The 21,211-nt window shown below is 36.6% G+C and overlaps 1 protein-coding gene and 1 pseudogene across 4 annotated transcripts in view; one reads left to right on the top strand and one right to left on the bottom strand.

Annotated features, from left to right (window-relative positions):
- The window catches only part of STX17 (syntaxin 17), a 75,114-nt gene that overhangs the window by 27,155 nt on the left and 26,748 nt on the right, over positions 1–21,211 (bottom strand). For all 4 annotated transcript variants that reach the window (XM_027549761.1, XM_027549764.1, XM_027549763.1 and 1 more), the window contains exon 4: positions 914–1,139. In XM_027549761.1, the coding sequence (XP_027405562.1) occupies positions 914–1,139 (226 nt within the window). The remainder of the gene's footprint in view (positions 1–913; positions 1,140–21,211) is intronic.
- Positions 11,024–15,125, top strand: LOC113897253 (annotated as a pseudogene).

Below are 21,211 nucleotides of genomic sequence, written 5' to 3'. Positions count from 1 at the left end.
ACTCACTCCAGTATTCTGGCCTGGAGAATTCCACAGACAGAGGAGCCTGGCAGGCTACAGTCCATGGGGTCACCAAGAGTCAGACATGACAGCAACTTTCACTTTCTTTCACATTCTAGTAAACAACTCAAGCAGAGAAACTTTGTTAGTTATGCCATTCAGTATCTATAAGAATAAAAAAGATTAACTGCTTTGAAGTAGTACTAATTAAACCAATAATTTTTTTCAGGTTTCTTTATACATACATTGTTTAACGTAATCAACAATTATCAATTACATCCTTAGAGGAGCTATAATGACAGGTTTTACTGGCTCTTCCTTACAGTATCACTTCATAAAAATTAATGGTGTGACCCCCAATGCAGATTTTTATGGGAGATAGATCTGACATGCCCTCTGAAAACTAGAATGCCTCAGAAAGAAGCATGCCTGGCTAGGCTGCCCCTGTACCTGGAGATGAGGGAGAAGTACTCTGCAAATCAGGATGACATTCTCCTTAGGAAATATTTTAAAACTTATTTTTAATATGTGAACAAGTAGGTACTTGAAGCCTTTATGTTTCACACTATACAGCATAGCCTCTATTTTTTTTAATCCTATAAAATGTTCTGGAGAAAAGAATGGCAACCCACTCCAGTATTCTTGTCTGGAGAATTCCATGGGTAGAGGAGACTGATGGGCTACAGTCTACAGGGTCACAAAGAGTCAGACACGACTGAGCAACTAATACACATGAAATGTTTAGGATATGCATTTCCAGTCACACTCAGGGTCCAAGAATTCAGCATACTGAACTAGGAGGTATCCCTGGAAATTTATATATAATTTGCAAATCTACAATATCAGTACAAGGAAGTGAACTCAATTAACTGCATTAAAATACTACGATCAAGAATAAGACTTAGTACATTACCGCCAACAGTCATGGATCTGGTCAAAGAAGGCTGTAAAAAAGTTTCTTCATCATTAAATTGTTTCTTAAGTTCTTCTACAGATTCCAGATGGAGTTGGAGAAATTCTGCTGTTGCCGCTGATGCTTCTTCTTTAACAGGATCTATCATTCTCTTCAGAAGTCCTAGGTCATCCTTTCGCACTTTCAAGCAAAGCTTCTCCATTTCTCGGATATTGGAGCGGAGTTGCTGTAAAAGAAAAAAAAATCGTTAAAGCTACCATCTCTTAATATAAAATATCTTTACATTCAGAGCCAATCTGTGATAATGGCTTTGAATGGAAATGATTACAAGTATTCTTTAGAGCAGACAGTATTAATTAGTACTTTTCTATTTTTTATATCTCTGGCCAAATCCAGCTTCTTTAGAACTCACATCCTCATATTCTGAATTTAGCATTTATCCTTCATTAAATGTAATTATTACAAAGGTAACAAATATTCTTCATAAAAAATGAAACACTGCAGAAACACATCAAGAAAAACAATGATTTCCTCACTTCATCAAGCCTACCACTTCTTTTAACCCAGTCTTTCTGCATACTTCAATCTGCTCATAGAAATATTAGCATATATAGACCTTTTCACAAAAAATGAATTGTAGATTATGCAGAATAATCTATAACTGACAAACTTTCACTCCCCAACTTAACAATATCATAATGGATATCCTTCCTGGTCAATGACTGTACCATATTCCATTGTATTGATATAATTTACTCAGTCACTCTTCCAGTGATCAATAGTCTTTCATGTCGTTTCCAGTTTTTAGCTATTACAAACTATGAAACAAATGTACTAGACTATAAATCCTGATCGCAGGAGACATGAGTTTGATCCCTGGGTCAGGAAGATCCCCTCAAGAAGGGAATGGATACCCACTCCAGTATCCTTGCTGGGATAATCCCATGGACAGAGGAGCCTGGCAGGCACAGTCCATGGGGTCACAAAGAGTCAGACATGACTGAGGATGCATGCACATAAATCCTAATAAATAGTAACAGTATATATTAGTATTCTAGTATATAGTATTATACTATATTTTGTAGGAATGATTCCCCAAAGTTAGACTACTTATTCAGAGGATAATACGCATTTTTATTTCAAAAACTATTACCAGTTTTTCCCTGAAAGGCTTAACAATTCACACTACCACTAATGTCTGAGTTTCCATTTCCCCATATACTGCCAGTACTATGTGTTATCTCGCTGTTTTATTTGAATTTCTGAGTGAAGTTGTTAGATTTTTATGAAATGCTTTTCTCTCTTTTAAAAATCGCCTATTGGCATAATCATAAATTTTCCTCTAATGTGTTGATATAATGAATTATGGGCAAATTTCATGGTATAGAGCCATTTGAATATTTCTGAGATAGACCCTCCCTGGTCAATACATACAATTTTTTAATACACTGTGGGATTCAATTTGCTAATACTTTATTTGAAATTTTAGTACGTGTGGAGTATGTGAATGTGTATATGTGTGCACAAATTCATACATGACCAGTGTGTGTGTCTATACTAACTTCACTAGGTTTAAACTCACTCTAACAGGCTGTGCTACCTTCATAAAATAAACCAGGGAGCTTTTAATCTTTTTCAATGGTCTATACTTGGAAAACATAAAATTCAATTTTTCTTTTACAATTAAACAGAACTTGTAAGAATGATCTATTTGTGCATGTGTGCTCAGTAGCTCAATTGTGCCTGACTCTTTGCAACTCCATGGACTATAGCCTGCCAGGCTCCTCTGTCCATGGAATTTCCCAGGCAAGAATACTGGAATGATCTATATATGATGCTTATTTTTATTTTTTTATTTTTTTAAATTTTATTTTATTTTTAAACTTTACAATATTGTATTGGTTTTGCCAAATATCGAAATGAATCCGCCACAGGTATACATGTGTTCCCCATCCTGAACCCTCCTCCTTCCTCCCTCCCCCTACCATCCCTTGCAGATCTCTATTCATATATTTTAAGTTATTTTCCCCTAATGTACTTTCACAGACATGAATGCAAATCCTGCATAGTAGACAGAACAAAAAGTATTGATTCCTTTAATGTTTCAAGTGCCTACTTTCAGTGAGGTGATATAGTCCATATAATTACATTTCACATTATTACACACAGAGAAATCAAAACAAAATTTGTTCAGGATTTACTTAATTATCTACCAGCAAAGCTGAGGTTAAAACCCAGGTATTCGTATAAGTGAGCAACCTTTCCATTAAACTATAAACATAATTCCTAGCTATTTGACACCTTAATACAATCTAAAGTATCTATTGCACTATATTAAAATTAAAGCCAATCCTGAAAAAAAAAAAAAACAGTTTAGCTACACTAAAGCATCTTATAAGATTTTCTGGGTGAATCAAAAAGTTGTACCTCTATCCTATCATGACTTTATATTTCTTTTATATCCACTCTTACCTTTCCAATGTGAACTGGAAAAACTAAAGATACGTGATATTAAGCATTTTACATGTAAAAATCATAGAACTCTAAGGGGCTTATAAGATCATCCATTCAACCTCACAATTTTACAGTAAGGAAACCAGAGCCCAATTGAATACAGTGGCAGAATTAGGATTAGGTCCAGTTCTCAAGCCCTGGAACAATATTGTTCACCACATACCACCTCTTGGCTGTGTGATTCTTTCCTACACTACAGTTACAAAGCTTGGTTAAATGCTACATGGTTCACAGAAGTATGTTAGGTAATATTAGTTTGGAGAAGCTTCAGGAAGTTTCTGCAGCTAATGAGCATTTGCCTGTGACATATTCTCTCTCTTCTACAGAATTTGTATGATGTTACATCCCCAGCCAAAAATACAGTGTCAGACTTTAAGAATTCTGTTACTATGGGTGAAGGGAAAATGTTAAGGGGGACGTTTTTAAAAATCCAATATGACTGGGTAAGGTGTGCTGTAACTTCATAATTTTAAGACAGTTGTTTTTTTTAAAAAAAAAGAATGAAAAGAAAGGCATGTGAATAAGGATGAACACAAAAGAGTGATGTGAAAGAAGAACCATGTATGTAAGAGCCCAGAATGAGCGGAGGCTGGTGAAAAATGTTAAGAATGATAAAAAAGATTTAAAAAACATGTAGAGCAAGAGGAACAAGAAAGAAGGTTTAGGCCTACTGCTTGGGGCAGATGGTATAATGTTAGCAGATGATACAGAGAAAGCAGAACTACTTAGCTCCTATTTTGCTTTTGATTCTCCATTAAGAATATTCAAAACTGAAAGGGGCATAAGAAACATGCTCAAAGGAAACTTGAAACATCTCACTGTAAGGATCTATACAGGCTTCATGACAGAGGTGAAATTTGAGCCATTCTTGATGACTAATATTAAAAAATAGAATAAATCAGAAAAAGATAAAGGTGGAGTGGAAATACTGTATTTCATCAATTTTAGGGCACATCTTTCCAACATCTCTGAAACTGGAATATATCTTAAAAAGAGATGGTTTAAAAAAAAGCATATTTAACTGGCAGCACTTTATCCCTCTTAGAGGAAAATACTGGTCTATCTTACAAGCAAAGTTGCCTTAGATTTAATTTGCTCCCTGAGGTTCTACAGTACCTACTCCAATCAGAGTAGAAGCATAGATACCAAACGTATTTTTAAAAAAAGGGGGGGGGGGTGGGCAGGAATCCTAAATCCTGACTAATCAGCTCACAAATATTTCAAGTCAAAATTTAAGTTTAAATTCCTCTGAATTCCTAATAACCTAAAAAGAATTTATCTCCTAATCACATTCATTTTAGAGTCTACTCTTCTTAAGATACCTGGCCTTGCTTCTGTCTAATCTTTTCTGTTTTTCCTATTTTTTATCTACTATCCTCATTTCTCCCTATATCTTCCTCATTCCCTCTCTTTTCTACTGCCTTTCCCTTGTAATTTTTCTTTAAAAAAATTAAAAAGTAGCTCAAGTATCCTGTATTTCTCCTAGTATTAATAAAAGCCATATATTACTTCTACCAGTTCCATGCCTGACTTTCTTTGTATTTATGCTACCTATGGAACTGGGACAGACTCTCTGTAGAGCAGTTTCTTTCCAAATGTGGTCTGACATCTACTGAATCAGAATCTTTAAAGTGAGTCCCAGAAATCTGTGTTCTCAACAAGCTCTGCATCATCACTGCTGACCAAGTTTCTATAAAAGCCAAGTTAATGTTCTTCATTGAATTATTAGAGTAGTAACAATTTCAACTTTTCACTTAGTTTCAAAATTTGATCACAAACTCTTTCTTATTCTTAACAATTTCTTATTCCAAATAATAAAACCGTTAAACCTATTCTTTTGCTTTGGCCAACCCCAGTACCTGCAGTTTCAAAACATAACAGATAGACTTCTGTCTCTGCAGAGTTTGTCAAACAGAGTACTGAAGAGGAAAGAGCTGTACAGAAAAAGAACGCTGGAGATATGAAGAAGGGTAATCCTCGAGTATTTGACAAAGAACTGATTAGAACATTTATGTGGGGAAACCATCCAAGGCTGGAGAAAAAAACCATCTAAAAAGATTAGAAGCAACAGTGCTCAGCACTCATTCAAAGCTGCCAAGTGTCCCACCAGATAAACTGGAAAAACTCTTAATTCATAGGGCATTTGGTAGAATACTCAGAAAGGTTTTTACTTCAGTCATGGAAAAATAAGTAGCCCTAGACCAAGCATTGTTCCAATCAAGCTTTTAATAAAACATAAAGTAAGGATCAGAGAAGGCAATGGTACCCCACTCCAGTACTCTTGCCTGGAAAATCCCCTGGATGGAGGAGCCTGGTGGGCTGTAGTCCATGGGGTCGGTAGAGTCAGACACGACTGAGCAACTTCACTTTCACTTTTCACTTTCATGCACTGGAGAAGGAAATGGCAACCCACTCCAGTGTTCTTGCCTGGAGAATCCCAGGGACGGGGAAGCCTGGTGGGCTGCCGTCTCTGGGGTCGCACAGAGTCGGACACGACTGAAGCGACTTAGCAGCAGCAGCAGCAAAGTAAGGATCCTTTTGATCCAAAAGGATCAAACTCTTTCCAAGTAACCTATGTGCCATAACAAAGCTCAAAGGAGTTACAGGAATATAAAATTATCTAGCATCCAGTCATGAAAAGGTAACCCAAGCAAAGACTATTATACATACAAAGAGGGAGAAAAACATGGCCAATAAAGACAATAATAATCAGGTGAAACTGACCCAGAAATTACAATTAGCAGAGAAGCATATAGAAAGTATTATAATTGTATTTCATGTGTTTAAAAAGTTAAGTAGAGACATGGAAGATATTAATCCCAAATCAAAATTCTAGAATAGAAAATTATAATAAGAGATGAAAAATACACTGAATAGATTAACAGTAGATTAGACATGGCTGCTACTAATACTAGTGAACATGAAGGCATAGAAATAGAAAATATATAAAATGAAACACACACAGAAAACAGGATGCAAAAATTTAAAAGAGCATCAGTGAGCTGTGAGCTAACTTCAAGTAGCATAGTATATATATAATTAGAGTCTCTGAAGGAGAACAGAGGTAGGAAGGGACAGAAAACTATTTTAAGACATAATGGCAAAAAAATTTCCAAATTTGATGCAAACTATAAAATAGGAGATGCAAGAAGCTCAACAAATTTTAAGCACAATAAAAATGAAGAAAACTCCACCAAGGCTCATTATAATCAAAGCGATCAAAACCACAGATAAAATGAATGCTGTGAAAGTACCGAGAGAAAAGGCACATGTTACATATAGAGGAATAAAGATAAAAATAAAACAGATTTATCACTGAAAACAATGCAACTGAAAAGACAGTTGAACATCTTTGAAGTACTGCAGGAAAAACACAATGCAGAATTCTATATACAGCAAAATTCCTTTTGAAAACAAAGGCCAGATGAAGACTCTTCAGATATATACACAAAGGTATTTAACAACAGCAAAACTGCACTCTAAAAAAATGTTAAAGGAAGCCTTTCAGGCAAAAGGAAAATTATACCATATAAAAATATGGGCTTAGTTTTGGCCACAGCAATCAGAGCAGAAAAAGAAATAAAAGGAATCCAGATTGGAAAAGAAGAAGTAAAACTCTCACTGTTTGCAGATGACATGATCCTCTACATAGAAAACCCTAAAGACTCCACCAGAAAATTACTAGAGCTAATCAATGAATATAGTGAAGTTGCAGGATATAAAATCAACACACAGAAATCCCTTGCATTCCTATACACTAATAATGAGAAAACAGAAAGAGAAATTAAGGAAACAATTCCATTCACCATTGCAACGAAAAGAATAAAATACTTAGGAATATATCTACCTAAAGAAACAAAAGACCTATATAGAGAAAACTAAAAAACACTGGTGGAAGAAATCAAAGAGGACACTAATAGACGGAGAAATATATCATGTTCATGGATTGGAGAATCAATATAGTGAAAATGAATATATTGCCCAAAGCAATCTATAGATTCAATGCAATCCCTATCAAGCTACCAACAGTATTTTTCACAGAGCTAGAACAAATAATTTCACAATTTGTATGGAAATACTAAAAACCTTGAATAGCCAAAGCAATCTTGAGAAAGAAGAATGGAACTGGAGGAATCAACCTGCCTTACTTCAGGCTCCGCTACAAAGCCACAATCATCAAGACAGTATGGTACTGGCACAAAGACAGAAATATAGATCAATGGAACAAAACAGAAAGCCCAGAGATAAAACCACGCACCTATGGACACCTTATCTTTGACAAAGGAGGCAAGAATATACAATGGAGAAAAAACAATCTCTTTAATGAGTGGTGCTGGGAAAACTGGTCAACTACATGTAAAAGAATGAAATTAGAACACTTTCTAACACCATACACAAAAATAAACTCAAAATGGATTAAAGATCTCAACGTAAGACCAGAAACTATAAAACTCCTAGAGGAGAACATAGGCAAAACACTCTCTGACATACATCACAGCAGGATCCTCTATGACCCACCTCCCAGAATATTGGAAATAAAAGCAAAAATAAACAAATGGGACCTAATTAAAAGCTTCTGCACAACAAAGGAAACTATAAGCAAGGTGAAAAGACAGCCTTCAGAATGGGAGAAAATAATAGTAAATGAAGCAATGGACAAATAATTAATATCAAAAATACACAAGCAACTCCTACAGCTCAATTCCAGAAAAATAAATGACCCAATCAAAAAATAGGCCAAAGACCTAAACAGACATTTCTCCAAAGAAGACATACAGATGGCTAACAAACACATTAAAAAATGCTCAAAATCACTCATTATCAGAGAAATGCAAATCAAAACTACAGTGAGGTTTCACACCATTTCACACCAGTCAGAATGGCTGCGATCCAAAAGTCTACAAGCAATAAATGCTGGAGAGGGTGTAGAGAAAAAGGAACCCTCTTACACTGTTGGTGGGAATGCAAACTAGTACAGCCACTATGGAGAACAGTGTGGCGATTCCTTAAAAAATTGGAAATAGAACTGCCATACGACCCAGCAATCCCACTGCTGGGCATACACACCAAGGAAACCAGAATTGAAAGAAACACGTGTACCCCAATGTTCATCACAGCACTGCTTATCATAGCCAGTACATGGAAGCCACCTAGATATCCATCAGCAGACGAATGGATAAGAAAGCTGTGGTACATATACACAAGGGAGTATTACTCAGCCACTAAAAAGAATTCATTTGAATCAGTTCTAATGAGGTGGATGAAACTGGAGCCTATTATACAGAGTGAAGTAAGCCAGAAAGAAAAACACCAATACAGTATACTAATGTATATATATGGAATTTAGAAAGATGGTAACAATAACCCTGTATGAGAGACAGCAAAAGAGACACAGATGTATAGAACAGTCTTTTGGACTCTGTGGGAGAAGGTGAGAGTGGGATGATTTGGGAGAATGGCATTGAAACATGTATAGTATCATATGTGAAACGAATCGCCAGTCCAGGCTCAATGCATGATACAGGATGCTCAGGGCTGGTGCACTGGGATGACCCAGAGGGATGGTATGGGGAGGGAAGTGGGAGGAGGGTTCAGGATGGGGAACACGTGTACACCCGTGGCAGATTCATGTTGATGTATGGCAAAACCAATAAAATGTAAAGTAATTAGCCTCCAATTAAAATAAATAAATTTATATTTAAAAAGCTTTTAATAAAATAAAAATATGGGTTTACATAAAGGCATTAAGCACACCAAAAATGGAAATAACAGAAGTAAATAAATAAGATTCCCCACCCCCACTTAATATCTAAATCACTTGAAAAAGATAACTATTTAAACATTATGAAATATATAACATATGTATCAGTATAAGTAAAATATATGACAACAGCAGCATAAAGACTGGGAGGGGAGGCCATCATTTAAAAATCTACAAACATGCTGGACAAGATGTGGAGAAAAGAGAACTTGCCTACACTGTTAGTGGGAATGTAAATTGGTGCAGCCACTATGGAGAACAGTATGGAGATTCAGTTTCTGTTTTGTATCAAATTCAGTTCAGTTCAGTCGCTCAGTCATGTCCGACTCTTTGCAACCCCATGAACTGCAGCATGCCAGGCCTCCCTGTCCATCACCAACTCCCGGAACTCACTCAAACCCATGTCCATCGAGTTGGTGATGCCATCCAGCCATCTCATCCTCTGTCATCCCCTTCTCCTCCTGCCCTCAATCTTTCCCAGCATCAGGGTCTTTTCAAATGAGTCAGCTCTTTGCATCAGATGGCCAAAGTATTGAAGTTTCAGCTTCAACATCAGTCCTTCCAATGAACACCCAGGACTGATCTCCTTTAGGATGGACTGGTTGGATGTCCTTGCAGTCCAAGGGACTCTAAAGAGTCTTCTCCAACACCACAGTTCAAAGACATGGAAGCAACCTAGATGTCCATCAGCAGATGAATGGATAAGAAAGCTGTGGTACATATACACAATGGAGTATTACTCAGCCATTAAAAAGAATACATTTGAATCAGTTCTAATGAGGTGGATGAAACTGGAGCCTATTATACAGAGTGAAGTAAGCCAGAAGGAAAAACATAAATACAGTATACTAACGCATATATATGGAATTTAGAAAGATGGTAACAATAACCCGGTGTACGAGACAGCAAAAGAGACACTGATGTATAGAACAGTCTTATGGACTCTGTGGGAGAGGGAGAGGGTGGGAAGATTTGGGAGAATGGCAATGAAACATGTAAAATATCATGTAGGAAACGAGTTGCCAGTCCAGGTTCGATGCACGATGCTGGATGCTTGGGGCTGGTGCACTGGGACGGCCCAGAGGGATGGTATGGGGAGGGAGGAGGGAGGAGGGTTCGGGATGGGGAACACATGTATACCTGTGGTGGATTCATTTTGATATTTGGCAAAACTAATACAATTATGTAAAGTTTAAAAATAAAATAAAATTGGAAGAATAAAAAAAAAATAAAATAAAATAAAATAGAATTAAAAAAAAAAAAAAAAGCATCAATTCTTCGGTGCTCAGCTTTCTTTATAGTCCAACTCTCACATCCATACATGACCACTGGAAAAACCATAGCCTCAACTAGACGTATTGAATTGACTCAGTATTTCTCATTCCATTTATCTTCTTTCTCGTCTTGCTAGCTATAACTTTGTTATTTTAGGGTTTATAGTACACTGATTATAGTTTATCTTCAAGTAAGATTCTACTACTTAAGAAATTTACAATGTAAATATCATTAGTCAAATGAAATTAAAATGACAATGAGATTCCACTACAGACCTATAAAAAGTGGCTAAAATTAAAAAGGTTAAACATATCAAGTGTTGGCAAGCATATGAAGGAACTGGTAGGAGTTTAAAGTGCTACAATTATTTTGGAAAACAGTTTGGCGGTTCTTAAAAAGGTAAAGAATATGACCCAGTCATTCTATTCATAAGTATTTATCCAAGAGAAATAAAATCCTTTGTACATACAAAGTCTTACATTCAAACATTCATAGTAGACTTATTTGTAGTAGCCAAAAACTAGAAATACCGAAATGTCCATTAACAGATGAATAGATAAACAAACTGTGGTAGATCCATACAATATAGTATCTACTCAACAATCAAAAGTGGTGAAGTTTATTTGTGTCGAACTGTCCTAGGGTCAGCAGCATTGGGACCAGGAGGCCAGATAACCACGTCAGCTGCAACTGTGGATGCAGCCAATGTGGCCCCCTTGTCGGGGCCCAAAGAAATGAGTTTGGAGAAACCAAAGAACTAGAGAGGACTGGAGAAAGAAGGAGGATCTAGAAGAACAGCGAAAATTGGGCAATGCCCCTGCAGAAGTTGATGAGAAAGGAAAAGATATCAATCCTCATATTCCTCAGTTTATTTTTTCAGTGCCATGGTATGTTGATCCATCAAAAATGCCTACTCTAAAGCACCAGAGACCACAGCCAGAGAAACAAAAGCAGTATAGGCCCATCTGGAGAATGGTACAAGAGGGGTGTAAAAGAGAATTCCATAACTACTAAATATCAAAAAGGAAAATGTGAAAACTGTAGAGCCATGACACACAAAAAGAAAGACTGTTTTGAGAGACCTAGGTGAGTTGGAGCAAAATTTACGGACACTAATATAGCTCCAGATGAACATGTCCAGCCTCAGCTAATGTTTGACTACGATGGGAAGAGCGATCAGTGGAATGGCTACAATCCAGAAGAACATATGAAAATTGTAGAAGAGTTTATTTTGGGGGGCTCCAAAATCACCACAGATGGTGACTACAGCCAGGAAATTAAAAGACACTTACTCCTTGGAAGGAAAGTTATGACCAACCTAGATAGTATATTGAAAAGCAGAAATATTGCTTTGCCAACAAAGGTCCGTCTAGTCAAGGCTATGGTTTTTCCAGTGGTCATGTATGGATGTGAGAGTTGGACTATAAAGAAAGCTGAGCACCGAAGAATTGATGCTTTTGAACTGTGGTGTTGGAGAAGACTCTTGAGAGTCCCTTGGACTGCAAGGACATCCAACCAGTCCATTCTAAAGGAGATTAGTCCTTGGTGTTCACTGGAAGGACTGATGCTGAAGCTGAAACTCCAATACTTTGGCCACCTCATGTGAAGAGTTGACTCATTGGAAAAGACCCTGATGCTGGGAGGGATTGGGGGCAGGAGGAGAAGGGGACGACAGAGGATGAGATGGTTGGATGGCATCACCGACTCAACGGACATGGCTTTGGGTAGACTTTGGGAGTTGGTGATGGACAAGGAGGCCTGGAGTACTGCAGTTCATGGGGTTACAAAGAGCTGGACACAACTGAGTGACTAAACTCAACTGAACTGAAGCCAAAGTTGACCTAGCAAAGTGAACGCTGAACGCCCAAAATCTTCAAGAATTAGCCTCAGAAAAATTAGTGGAACAGGCTAATTCTCTAAAACATCAGTGGGGAGAAGAAGAAATGAATTCTCAGATGGAAAAAGATCATAACAGTGAAGATGAGGATGAAGATAAATACGCAGATGATATTGACATGCCTGGACAGAATTTTGACTTTAAGAGATGAATTACTGTCAGAATCTCAGGATTCGAGAATGTATTGCAAAATATTTGTGAAATTCAGATCCAAATTCTACTTACTGTGATCCCAAAACTGGAGCAATGAGAGAAAATCCCTTTGTGAATTCAGGAAAGAATCCAGATGAAGTCAGCTATGCAGGAGATAACTTCATTAGATACACAGGTGATACCATTTCAATGGCTCAGACCCAACTGTTTGCTTGGGAAGCCCAAGACAAGGGGTGTGAAGTGCATCTACAAGCAGAGCCTACAAAACTAGAGCTCTTGTATGCGTCCTTCAAAGTCAAGAAAGAAGACTTCAAAGAACAGCAGAAAGAAAGCATCCTGTAAAAGCATGGCAGTCAAGAACACTTGGATGCTCCTCCAGCCAAATTGCTTTTAGCTCAGACTGAAGACTATGTGGAATACTCACACTGCTGCTGCTGCTGCTAAGTCACTTCAGTTGTGTCCGACTCTGTGCAACCCCATAGATGGCAGCCCACCAGGCTCCCTCGCCCCTGGCATTCTCCAGGCAAGAACACTGGAGTGGGTTGCCATTTCCTTCTCCAATGCATGAAAGTGAAAAGTGAAAGTGAAGTCACTCAGTTGTGTCGACTCTTCGCGACCCCATGGACTTCAGCCTTCCAGGCTCCTCCATCCATGGGATTCTCCAGGCAAGAGTATTGGAGCGGGGTGCCATTGCCTTCTCCACTCAAGGCACTGGACAGTCATAAAAGGACAGGAGTGAGCTGTCACCTGCTCCAAGTACGAGGAAGATGTGAAGATCAACAATCATACACATATCTGGGAATCTTACTGGAAAGAAGGCCAATGGGGATACAAATGCTGTCATTCTTTTTTCAAGTATTCCTATTGTACTGCAGAAGCTGGGAATGAGATTGCTAATTCAGAGGAATGTACTATAAATGATGCAACTGGAGAAGAATCTGTGAAAAAAACTTCAAACCCTCATGGAGACGCATCAGGAAAAACTAAAAGAGGAGAAAAAGAAGAAGAAAAAGGCACTGAATGCAGAGAAGGCCCATCTTCTTCACGTCAAGGAGATCATGCAGATCGATGAGAGGAAGCGACCTTACAACAGCATATATGAAACTCAGGAACCCACTTGAAGAGGAAATGGAGGCCTACAGAATGAAACGTCAGAGGCCAGATGACCCCATGGCCTCCTTCCTTGGACAGTAGTAACTCGTCACTGATGGTGACCCAAGATAGACTCTACTGATACATTCTTTTAGATTCTTGCTGTTGATTATCAATGGAAAAATCCATATCTATTCTCGTTAAAGTCAGGAAGCAAGGAAACTGCCTGACCTTAATAAAGCATCCAGAAGTCTCATAGTAAATTCTTTCCTTTACACAGTGAAGAACAAAGAAGAAATAAAGTGGTACATTAAGTGCAGGTTAAGATTTTATTTGAGATTTTATATTAGTGATGTGGCAAAAGGTCTTAGTTCTCCACCTATCATGAATATCTTCTCAACATTTATTGTTTCAAACTTTATTTCCTCAGTTTTTATGGCCCTTTATGTAGTGTTAGGACTCATTATGAAGGCAATTAGTTACTCTTTCTTGAAACAAGGACTTCATTTTTTTTAATTAGTAGTAACTATAACTGTAGTTGTTTGATAATCATTTCTTTTTGCCTTCTCAGATTTTTCTGATCTGAAGCTGATAACCTATCTTGAGCTTTGGGTTACTGGAAGGAAATCTGTAGAACATGTGAATAACTTTATCCCTGATGTCAATCTGTGTAGTAACAATTCTGTTTTTCCACTTGGTTATAAAATTTTGATTTTCAAAATATTTCCTTGTATCTTATACTCAGAACTAAATGTGTTAGCCTTCGAATGGGGAAAAAAAAATGTTTTTCACCCTTGAGTCACTGATCAGTCCTAAGTCTTTTACAATTCTGGACAGGGGTATTCAGACACCGAAACCCTCTCCTTTATCACAGAGGATATGGTTTGTGATACTAATTACTATTTTAATTGTGACTGCCTTTATATAACAATCATGAATATTACATTTTTTAAAGATTGTAGAGTATCTGTTGTACCTAATCTTTATAGCCAGCAGGTGTCTCTTGGTAAAATTTGCTCAAAGTGAAACCTGAAGTTGAAGGTTTCTTCAAAATATTACAAGTATAGCCTGTAGGGCTATTAGTGACTGAGAATGACATGATTTTTTAGCTTCTTCTAATAACACGTGAAGATAATACTGACAGAATGGGATCAGTGAAAACAACCTGTTTAAAACCCCTGACACAATGTATACATTGACTTTGAACAGTTCACTGGCTTTTCCAAACTACCAAAACCCACTAGAATATTGCATTAAATTAACATCTCAAAAATACTGCTGATGGCAAAGTAACTATATCAAACTGTCAAGTACTGTGGATATACATTGAATCTAAATTCAGACCAGTATGAAATTAAAACAGTGATGCAAACAGATCTAATTCTTACCTACTTTAAGAATGTCAAATTTTATGTTTTCATATTCCTACCTTAATATAGGCTGGTTCAACATAAAATCTGATATTAGTGTCTATTTTGTATTTTATTTATCTTTTGTTAATAAAGATATATAATTGAAAATAAAAACAAAAGTGGTTAAGTACTGATACACAATACAACATGGATGAACTTCAAAATATACATGCAAAGTGAAAGTGAAAGAAACCAGACAAAAAAGAAGTATATACTATATGCTTCTATTTATAGAACATTCTAGAAAATTCAAACTAATGCATCATGACAAAAAGCAGGTCAGTGGTTGCTCGGGTAGTAGGAGTGTATGTGCATGTGGGAGGATGGAGGAGGAGGAAGTCAGAAGGAGGGTTACCAGGGGGTATAAGGAAACTTTTGGGAGCAATAGATATATTTTCATTATCTGGATTCTGGTGAAGGGGTCACGGTATCTTGATTGTGGGGACGGTCTCATGGTGTGTATATATATCAAAACTTATCAAATTGTATACTTTATCAAATGTCAATTATACCACAAGAAAGCTATTTGGAAAAAAAGCAGAAACAAAGATGCAAAACAATATCATATATTATTTATATATGCTGCTGACAAGTCCTCAGTTGTGTCCAACTCTCTGCAGCCCCGTGGACTGCAGCCCTCCAGGCTCCTCTGTCCATGGGATTTTTCCAAGCAAGAATACTGGAGTGGGTTGCCATTTCCTTCTCCAGGTATTTATATACAGTTATATGCAGAAAAATGGCAAATACTTAAAACAAGGGAAAAGATTTCCTTCAGATGCAGACAGGAACAAAGTAAATGGAATCAAGGAAGGGTACACAACTGACTTCAGTGGTATTTCTAAATTTTTCTCTCAAAAAAAATGGGAAGAAATTGGGGCAAAATGTTAAGAGTTGACAAAGTTAAGTGATGAGTACATAAATGTTATATTTTCGTTATTTCCTTTCCTACATTTTTATATATTTGAGATGTGTATAACTTCTCAAAATGGTGTTTCAATGTTAAATTTGTTGTCAGGATAGTTCCTTATTCCTCTGTCAAGCTTTTAAGTCCAGAACCATTTCCCAGGGCTACAGAAAGTATATAAAAATTAACATACCAGGCCTCTGACATTCTACACAAATTGTCTGTACATGAGTGTTTCTGCATTTTTCTAAAAAGCAGACCCATAGTACCCTGATTATTTTATTAGCCACCTATCTGGCATTCTTGCTTCAAACCTTGATCCCATAGAATCTATCCTGCTCATAATAGTCAAGGTGATCTTTTAAATCATATCACATTATCATAGGCTCAGAACTTTAAGTTACCACATCCTGCAAGGCCTTCCCTAATTAGAGACAGCTGATCTCTCTGACCTCATCTCTTGGGCTCACATCAACCACACTAACCTCCTTATTACTCCCTGAATATGCCACACATCCTCTCACCTCAGAGTCTTCACATTGGGTTTCCCTTATGCCTTTACTTCCTTCAGGTCTCAGCTCAAATTTCATTAGAAACCTTCCACAACCATCCTTTATACAAAAGAACACTCATCATCTCCAGCAATTTTTGTTCCTTTTAACCAGCCTTTGCTTTTACTTCAAGGTACTTACAATCATCTAAATATTTATTTTAAAAATATGTCTGTTTTCTTCATTTCTACCCCCAACATATAAGTTCAATGAGAAAAGAATTTTCTTCTGTTTTGCTCACAGCTGTATCTCCAGTGGCTTGAACAGTATCTGTGGTAGTGGTTTAGTGGCTAAGTCATGTCTTGTAACTGCATGGACTGTAGCCTGCCAGGCTCCTCTGTCCATGGGATTTCCCAGGCAAGAATACTGGAGTGAGTTGCCATTTCCTTCTCCAAGGGATCTTTCCAACCTAGGGATTGAACCCGAGTCTCCTGCATTACAGGTGGATTCTTTACCACTGAGCCACCAGGGAAGCCCTGGAATAGTATCTAGGACATAGTAAATATTCAAGTATTTCTGTTCTCCTAATAATCAGGTTCTCCCAATAATCTCCTGAAAATATAATAAATAATAGTATGCCAAGTTCTGAAAATATGCAAAACTATCAAGTTTGATAAATGGTACTATAATCAAAGAAATAAGTTTTTTAAAAAAGTATACCAACTCAGTAATTAAAACATTTTGCAGTAAGCAAGTAGTAGTAAACTGCAAACTATGGCCAAATTTTCAGTAAAGTAAAGGTGACATCTCTCTCTCTCTAGTTCTGCATCTAAATTTAGTAACTAGTTACGGCTTTTTCCCTTCTCCCAGAAATATCCTGAAATTTCTGTCTATAGATTAAAAGATATATTTAAATGTATACTTATCTATACTGATAATTGTAAAAAGTAATTATTCTGAGTTAATTAAAATTCTGAAAAATGGCTAATTATGTATTTAATGATTAAAACAAGAGAGGCTATGCATATATTTGCCTTTGTTAAATATTGATTTAAGGATTTCTAATGTGTTTTTACAACATGTAATTTTGAGAGCAAATTGTACACAGCAGAAAACATTTGGTATCATAATAATTAATCTGATTTCTTTACAAACATAAAGCACAAGTCCACTGGGAAACATTTAAACAACTTAGAGTAAACACATTCTAGATGTCATACAATTTATTATTAAGGACCCCAGAGCCATAACTATTTAATTAAAACAAATCTGGACTATCCCTTGCTTGTATTACCTAACTATTACATTAAGGTATTAATAGTAGTTAATGACTTCACACGTATTTCAGTATCAAAAGGCACCAAAAAGATTACATATAGCTTAAAATACATTACATGAACCACCAAAAGGAATAAAAACCAAAGGAGAAAAGGGCCTCCATTCATTTACTCAACAAATATATAATAAAGACCTACTATGTATTAAGTGCAGTATTCCTGAGAATATTCCTGGATTAGTCCATCTACCTGAGTTAATATTAAAAATAATTCCAGATTGGACCCCTGTCCTTCAACTTATGACAGTCTTGTGCTTTAGACAAACACCAGTTTCTCTATTCTTCAGCCTTCTTTAATCTGAAAAATGAGAATAATACTGCCCTTATCCAGCATCCAAATAGCTGGCATTCTATCGCTTACTGGTCTCCAGAATATATTTGACAATTAGTCACATACTGACTTATGATACTTCTTTTCCTAAAGCTTTAAATTATTATTTAATATAATTGGACATAAGATCTATATATGAAAATTAACTATATTTCTATATATACCACCAAAAGTTAGAAAACATAATTTAAAAGAAGGACAATGTTTCACACCTCCCTCAAACACAAAGACACACCCTAAAACAATAAAGTATTTAAGAACAAATTAATGAAGTAGATTGAAATAGACAAAATTAAGTGTAAGTCCTGTATTCCGGTCACCTGTTGCTGCATAACAAATTCCTCCTAAAACCACCACTTAATTTTGCTAATGATTTTGCAGACCAGACATTGAAGAAATCAGCTGAAGAGTTCTTCCCTGGGGTCACTCATCTAACTGAGTAAGGCATTGGCTGAAGTTGTATTCATTTGAAGGCTCAACTGCACTGATGTCCAAGATGGCTCACTCATGTGGCTAGCACTTGAGGCTGCAAATTCCTAAGAGCTCAGTTGTGGCTGTGGATATCTCCTGCATGGAGGTCTTCAGATATTTGGATGTTTCGCATATGGCTAATTTCCTCCAGTGCAAGCATCCTCAGAGAACCACTGGGAGCTATTTGGCTTTTTCTAATCTAGCCTCAGAAGTCTAGTGGCATTACTTTTACCTCAGGTCAGATTCAAAGGGAGGGGAATGAGACTCCACCTGTTGGTGAGGAGTAACAAGGTCATACTGTAGAAGACCATGTAGGATGATAAAAACCTTGGTAGATATCTTGATAGACTGTACAATCTACAACAATCTTATGCATAAAACTATGAAGATACATATATAATAAAGAAGTTGTAAACAAGTACAAGAATATCATATATTTATAGGTAGGAAAACTGGACATTTTAAATATGTCAATTTTCTCTAAATAGATGAACAAATCTAATGTGATTCCCATATTTCCAACAAGATTGTGTATAAACTTTGAAAAGCAGATTGCAAATTTTATATGGATTACCAAATGGCCAAGTATAGCCAAACCACTCCTGGGAAGGAAAAATAAGGTAACCGTATTGTCCAACTAGATTTGATATAACAAGGCTGTCTTAACATAGTGTGGACCTTGATGGAGAAATAGACAAATAGAAGAGAAAGACCAGAGAGAGACTCATGCATATATGGAACTGCAGTATGTAACTAACACTGCAGAAATCTGTTAATAATGAAAGACAACTTGTTTTCCAAATGTGATAATATTTTACTTATATCTACCTCATAACAGGTGGATTAACAACTTAAATGTTAAAAGCAAAATATTTAAAATATTCAATAGAAAATATAGGGAAGTATCTTCTTGATCTTAGGACACAGAACATTCCCTGAACAAGATAGCAAAAGCATGAACCACAAGAGAAAAGATTGATAAATAAAGACTGACACATTTAAATTAAGAGCTCCTTTTCAACAAAGACATTGTAACAAAAGTAAAAAGATAGTTCTTACTGTACAAATCTAATAATGATAAATCTTGAAAATTCAGAGTAACTGTTCATGAAATTGCTTATCTAAAAATGTTTTACACAAACTAGCAAAGAACGAGCTTATACAAAAAATGCAAGGCATATATGAATAAAACTAAGCCAATACTTACATCTAAAAACAGTTTAAATCTCATTATTTTAATGGTACACATAAAACTTCTATGCCAGATGGAGATCAATAATGTAAATATATATATATATACTTTAAAAAATCAGTAAACAAACACTTTGACCCTACCACTGTCTCAAGAAAGTCATAAGTGATTTTTAATAACATGTTAAACAGTGAAGATGGTAAGAAACAAAAGTCATAATAATCTCATTGACATTAACATGCACAGTACCATTCCATAAACTCTGAATCTTGCTGAGCAGCTGGCACTCTGAGATACACAATTAGTGGAGATATAGTCACTGATATTAGGGCTATAATCTAGGCAGCAAGAAATACTGATAAAATACATATATATGAAAGGCAAGTCAAATTTCCACTTAAGTCTCAAATTAATCTTTTTTTCTATACCTTCACCATTTCTGTAACCACTCCTAAATAATCTCTGGCACTGATTATATTCTATCCCAATCTACTGACTATACTGCAGCCATAGTAACCTTTTTTGAAATGTAAGAGGACTAAAGATGCCTTTTTTGGTGAGACTTCAAATTCAGAAACATTTGGCATAGGGCTCAAATAGAGAGGGGACAGGGCTGACATGACTGAACAATGGAAGTACAGCAGAATTCACCTACACTGCTTCTGTAATTAGGAAATAAGTGCCTACTTACCCTAGGAGGAAAACAGGATTCTTCTTCAGAAAACTAAACCACAACAACCTCCAGACACTGATACTTGGAGGTTGCTCCAAGGAAAATGCCAGCCTATCAAAGAATATTTAAGTGAAGTCCACCAGGAGACAAGCAATCAGCTCTTTAGTGTCTCAGAAAAGCAGAAAGAATTGTTATGTCCAAAGGTAAAACGCTATAAAAAATAATAAGAAAAAGTTCTTGGGAAATAAATATCATAATAGTAGAAACAAAGAATTTAGTAGAAAGAATTGAAAATAAAGCTGAAGAAATCTCTCAGAAAAGAGAATAGAAAATTAGAAAAGCAATCCAAGAGTCTTCCATTCAACTGAATAGAGATCAGCAAACTTTTTCTGCAAAGGATTGGACAGTAAATAGTTTAGGCTTTGCCAGCCATATGGTGTCTCGATGCTAAGTCGCTTCAGTCGTGTCCGACTCTATATGACCCCATAGACGGCAGCCCACGAGGCTCCCCCATCCCTGGGATTCTCCAGGCAAGAACACTGGAGTGGGTTGCCATTTCCTTCTCCAACGCATGAAAGTGAAAAGTGAAAGTGAAGTCGCTCAGTCGTGTCCAACTCTTAGCAACCCCATGGACTGCGGCCCACTAGGCTCCTCCATCCAAGGGATTTTCCAGGCAAGAGTGCTGGAGTGGGGTGCCATTGCCTTCTCCGTGGTCTCTTGATGCAACCATTCAATTCTGCTGTTGTAGTATGAAAGCAGCCAAAGATAGTACATAAACAAATGGGACCCACAGCAG

The sequence above is a fragment of the Bos indicus x Bos taurus genome, chromosome 8 (assembly GCF_003369695.1).
Source record: "Bos indicus x Bos taurus breed Angus x Brahman F1 hybrid chromosome 8, Bos_hybrid_MaternalHap_v2.0, whole genome shotgun sequence".
Classification (NCBI taxonomy): domain Eukaryota; kingdom Metazoa; phylum Chordata; class Mammalia; order Artiodactyla; family Bovidae; genus Bos; species Bos indicus x Bos taurus.
Note: the sequence above shows the minus strand (reverse complement) of the source record. Positions and strands in the feature narration are given on the sequence as shown.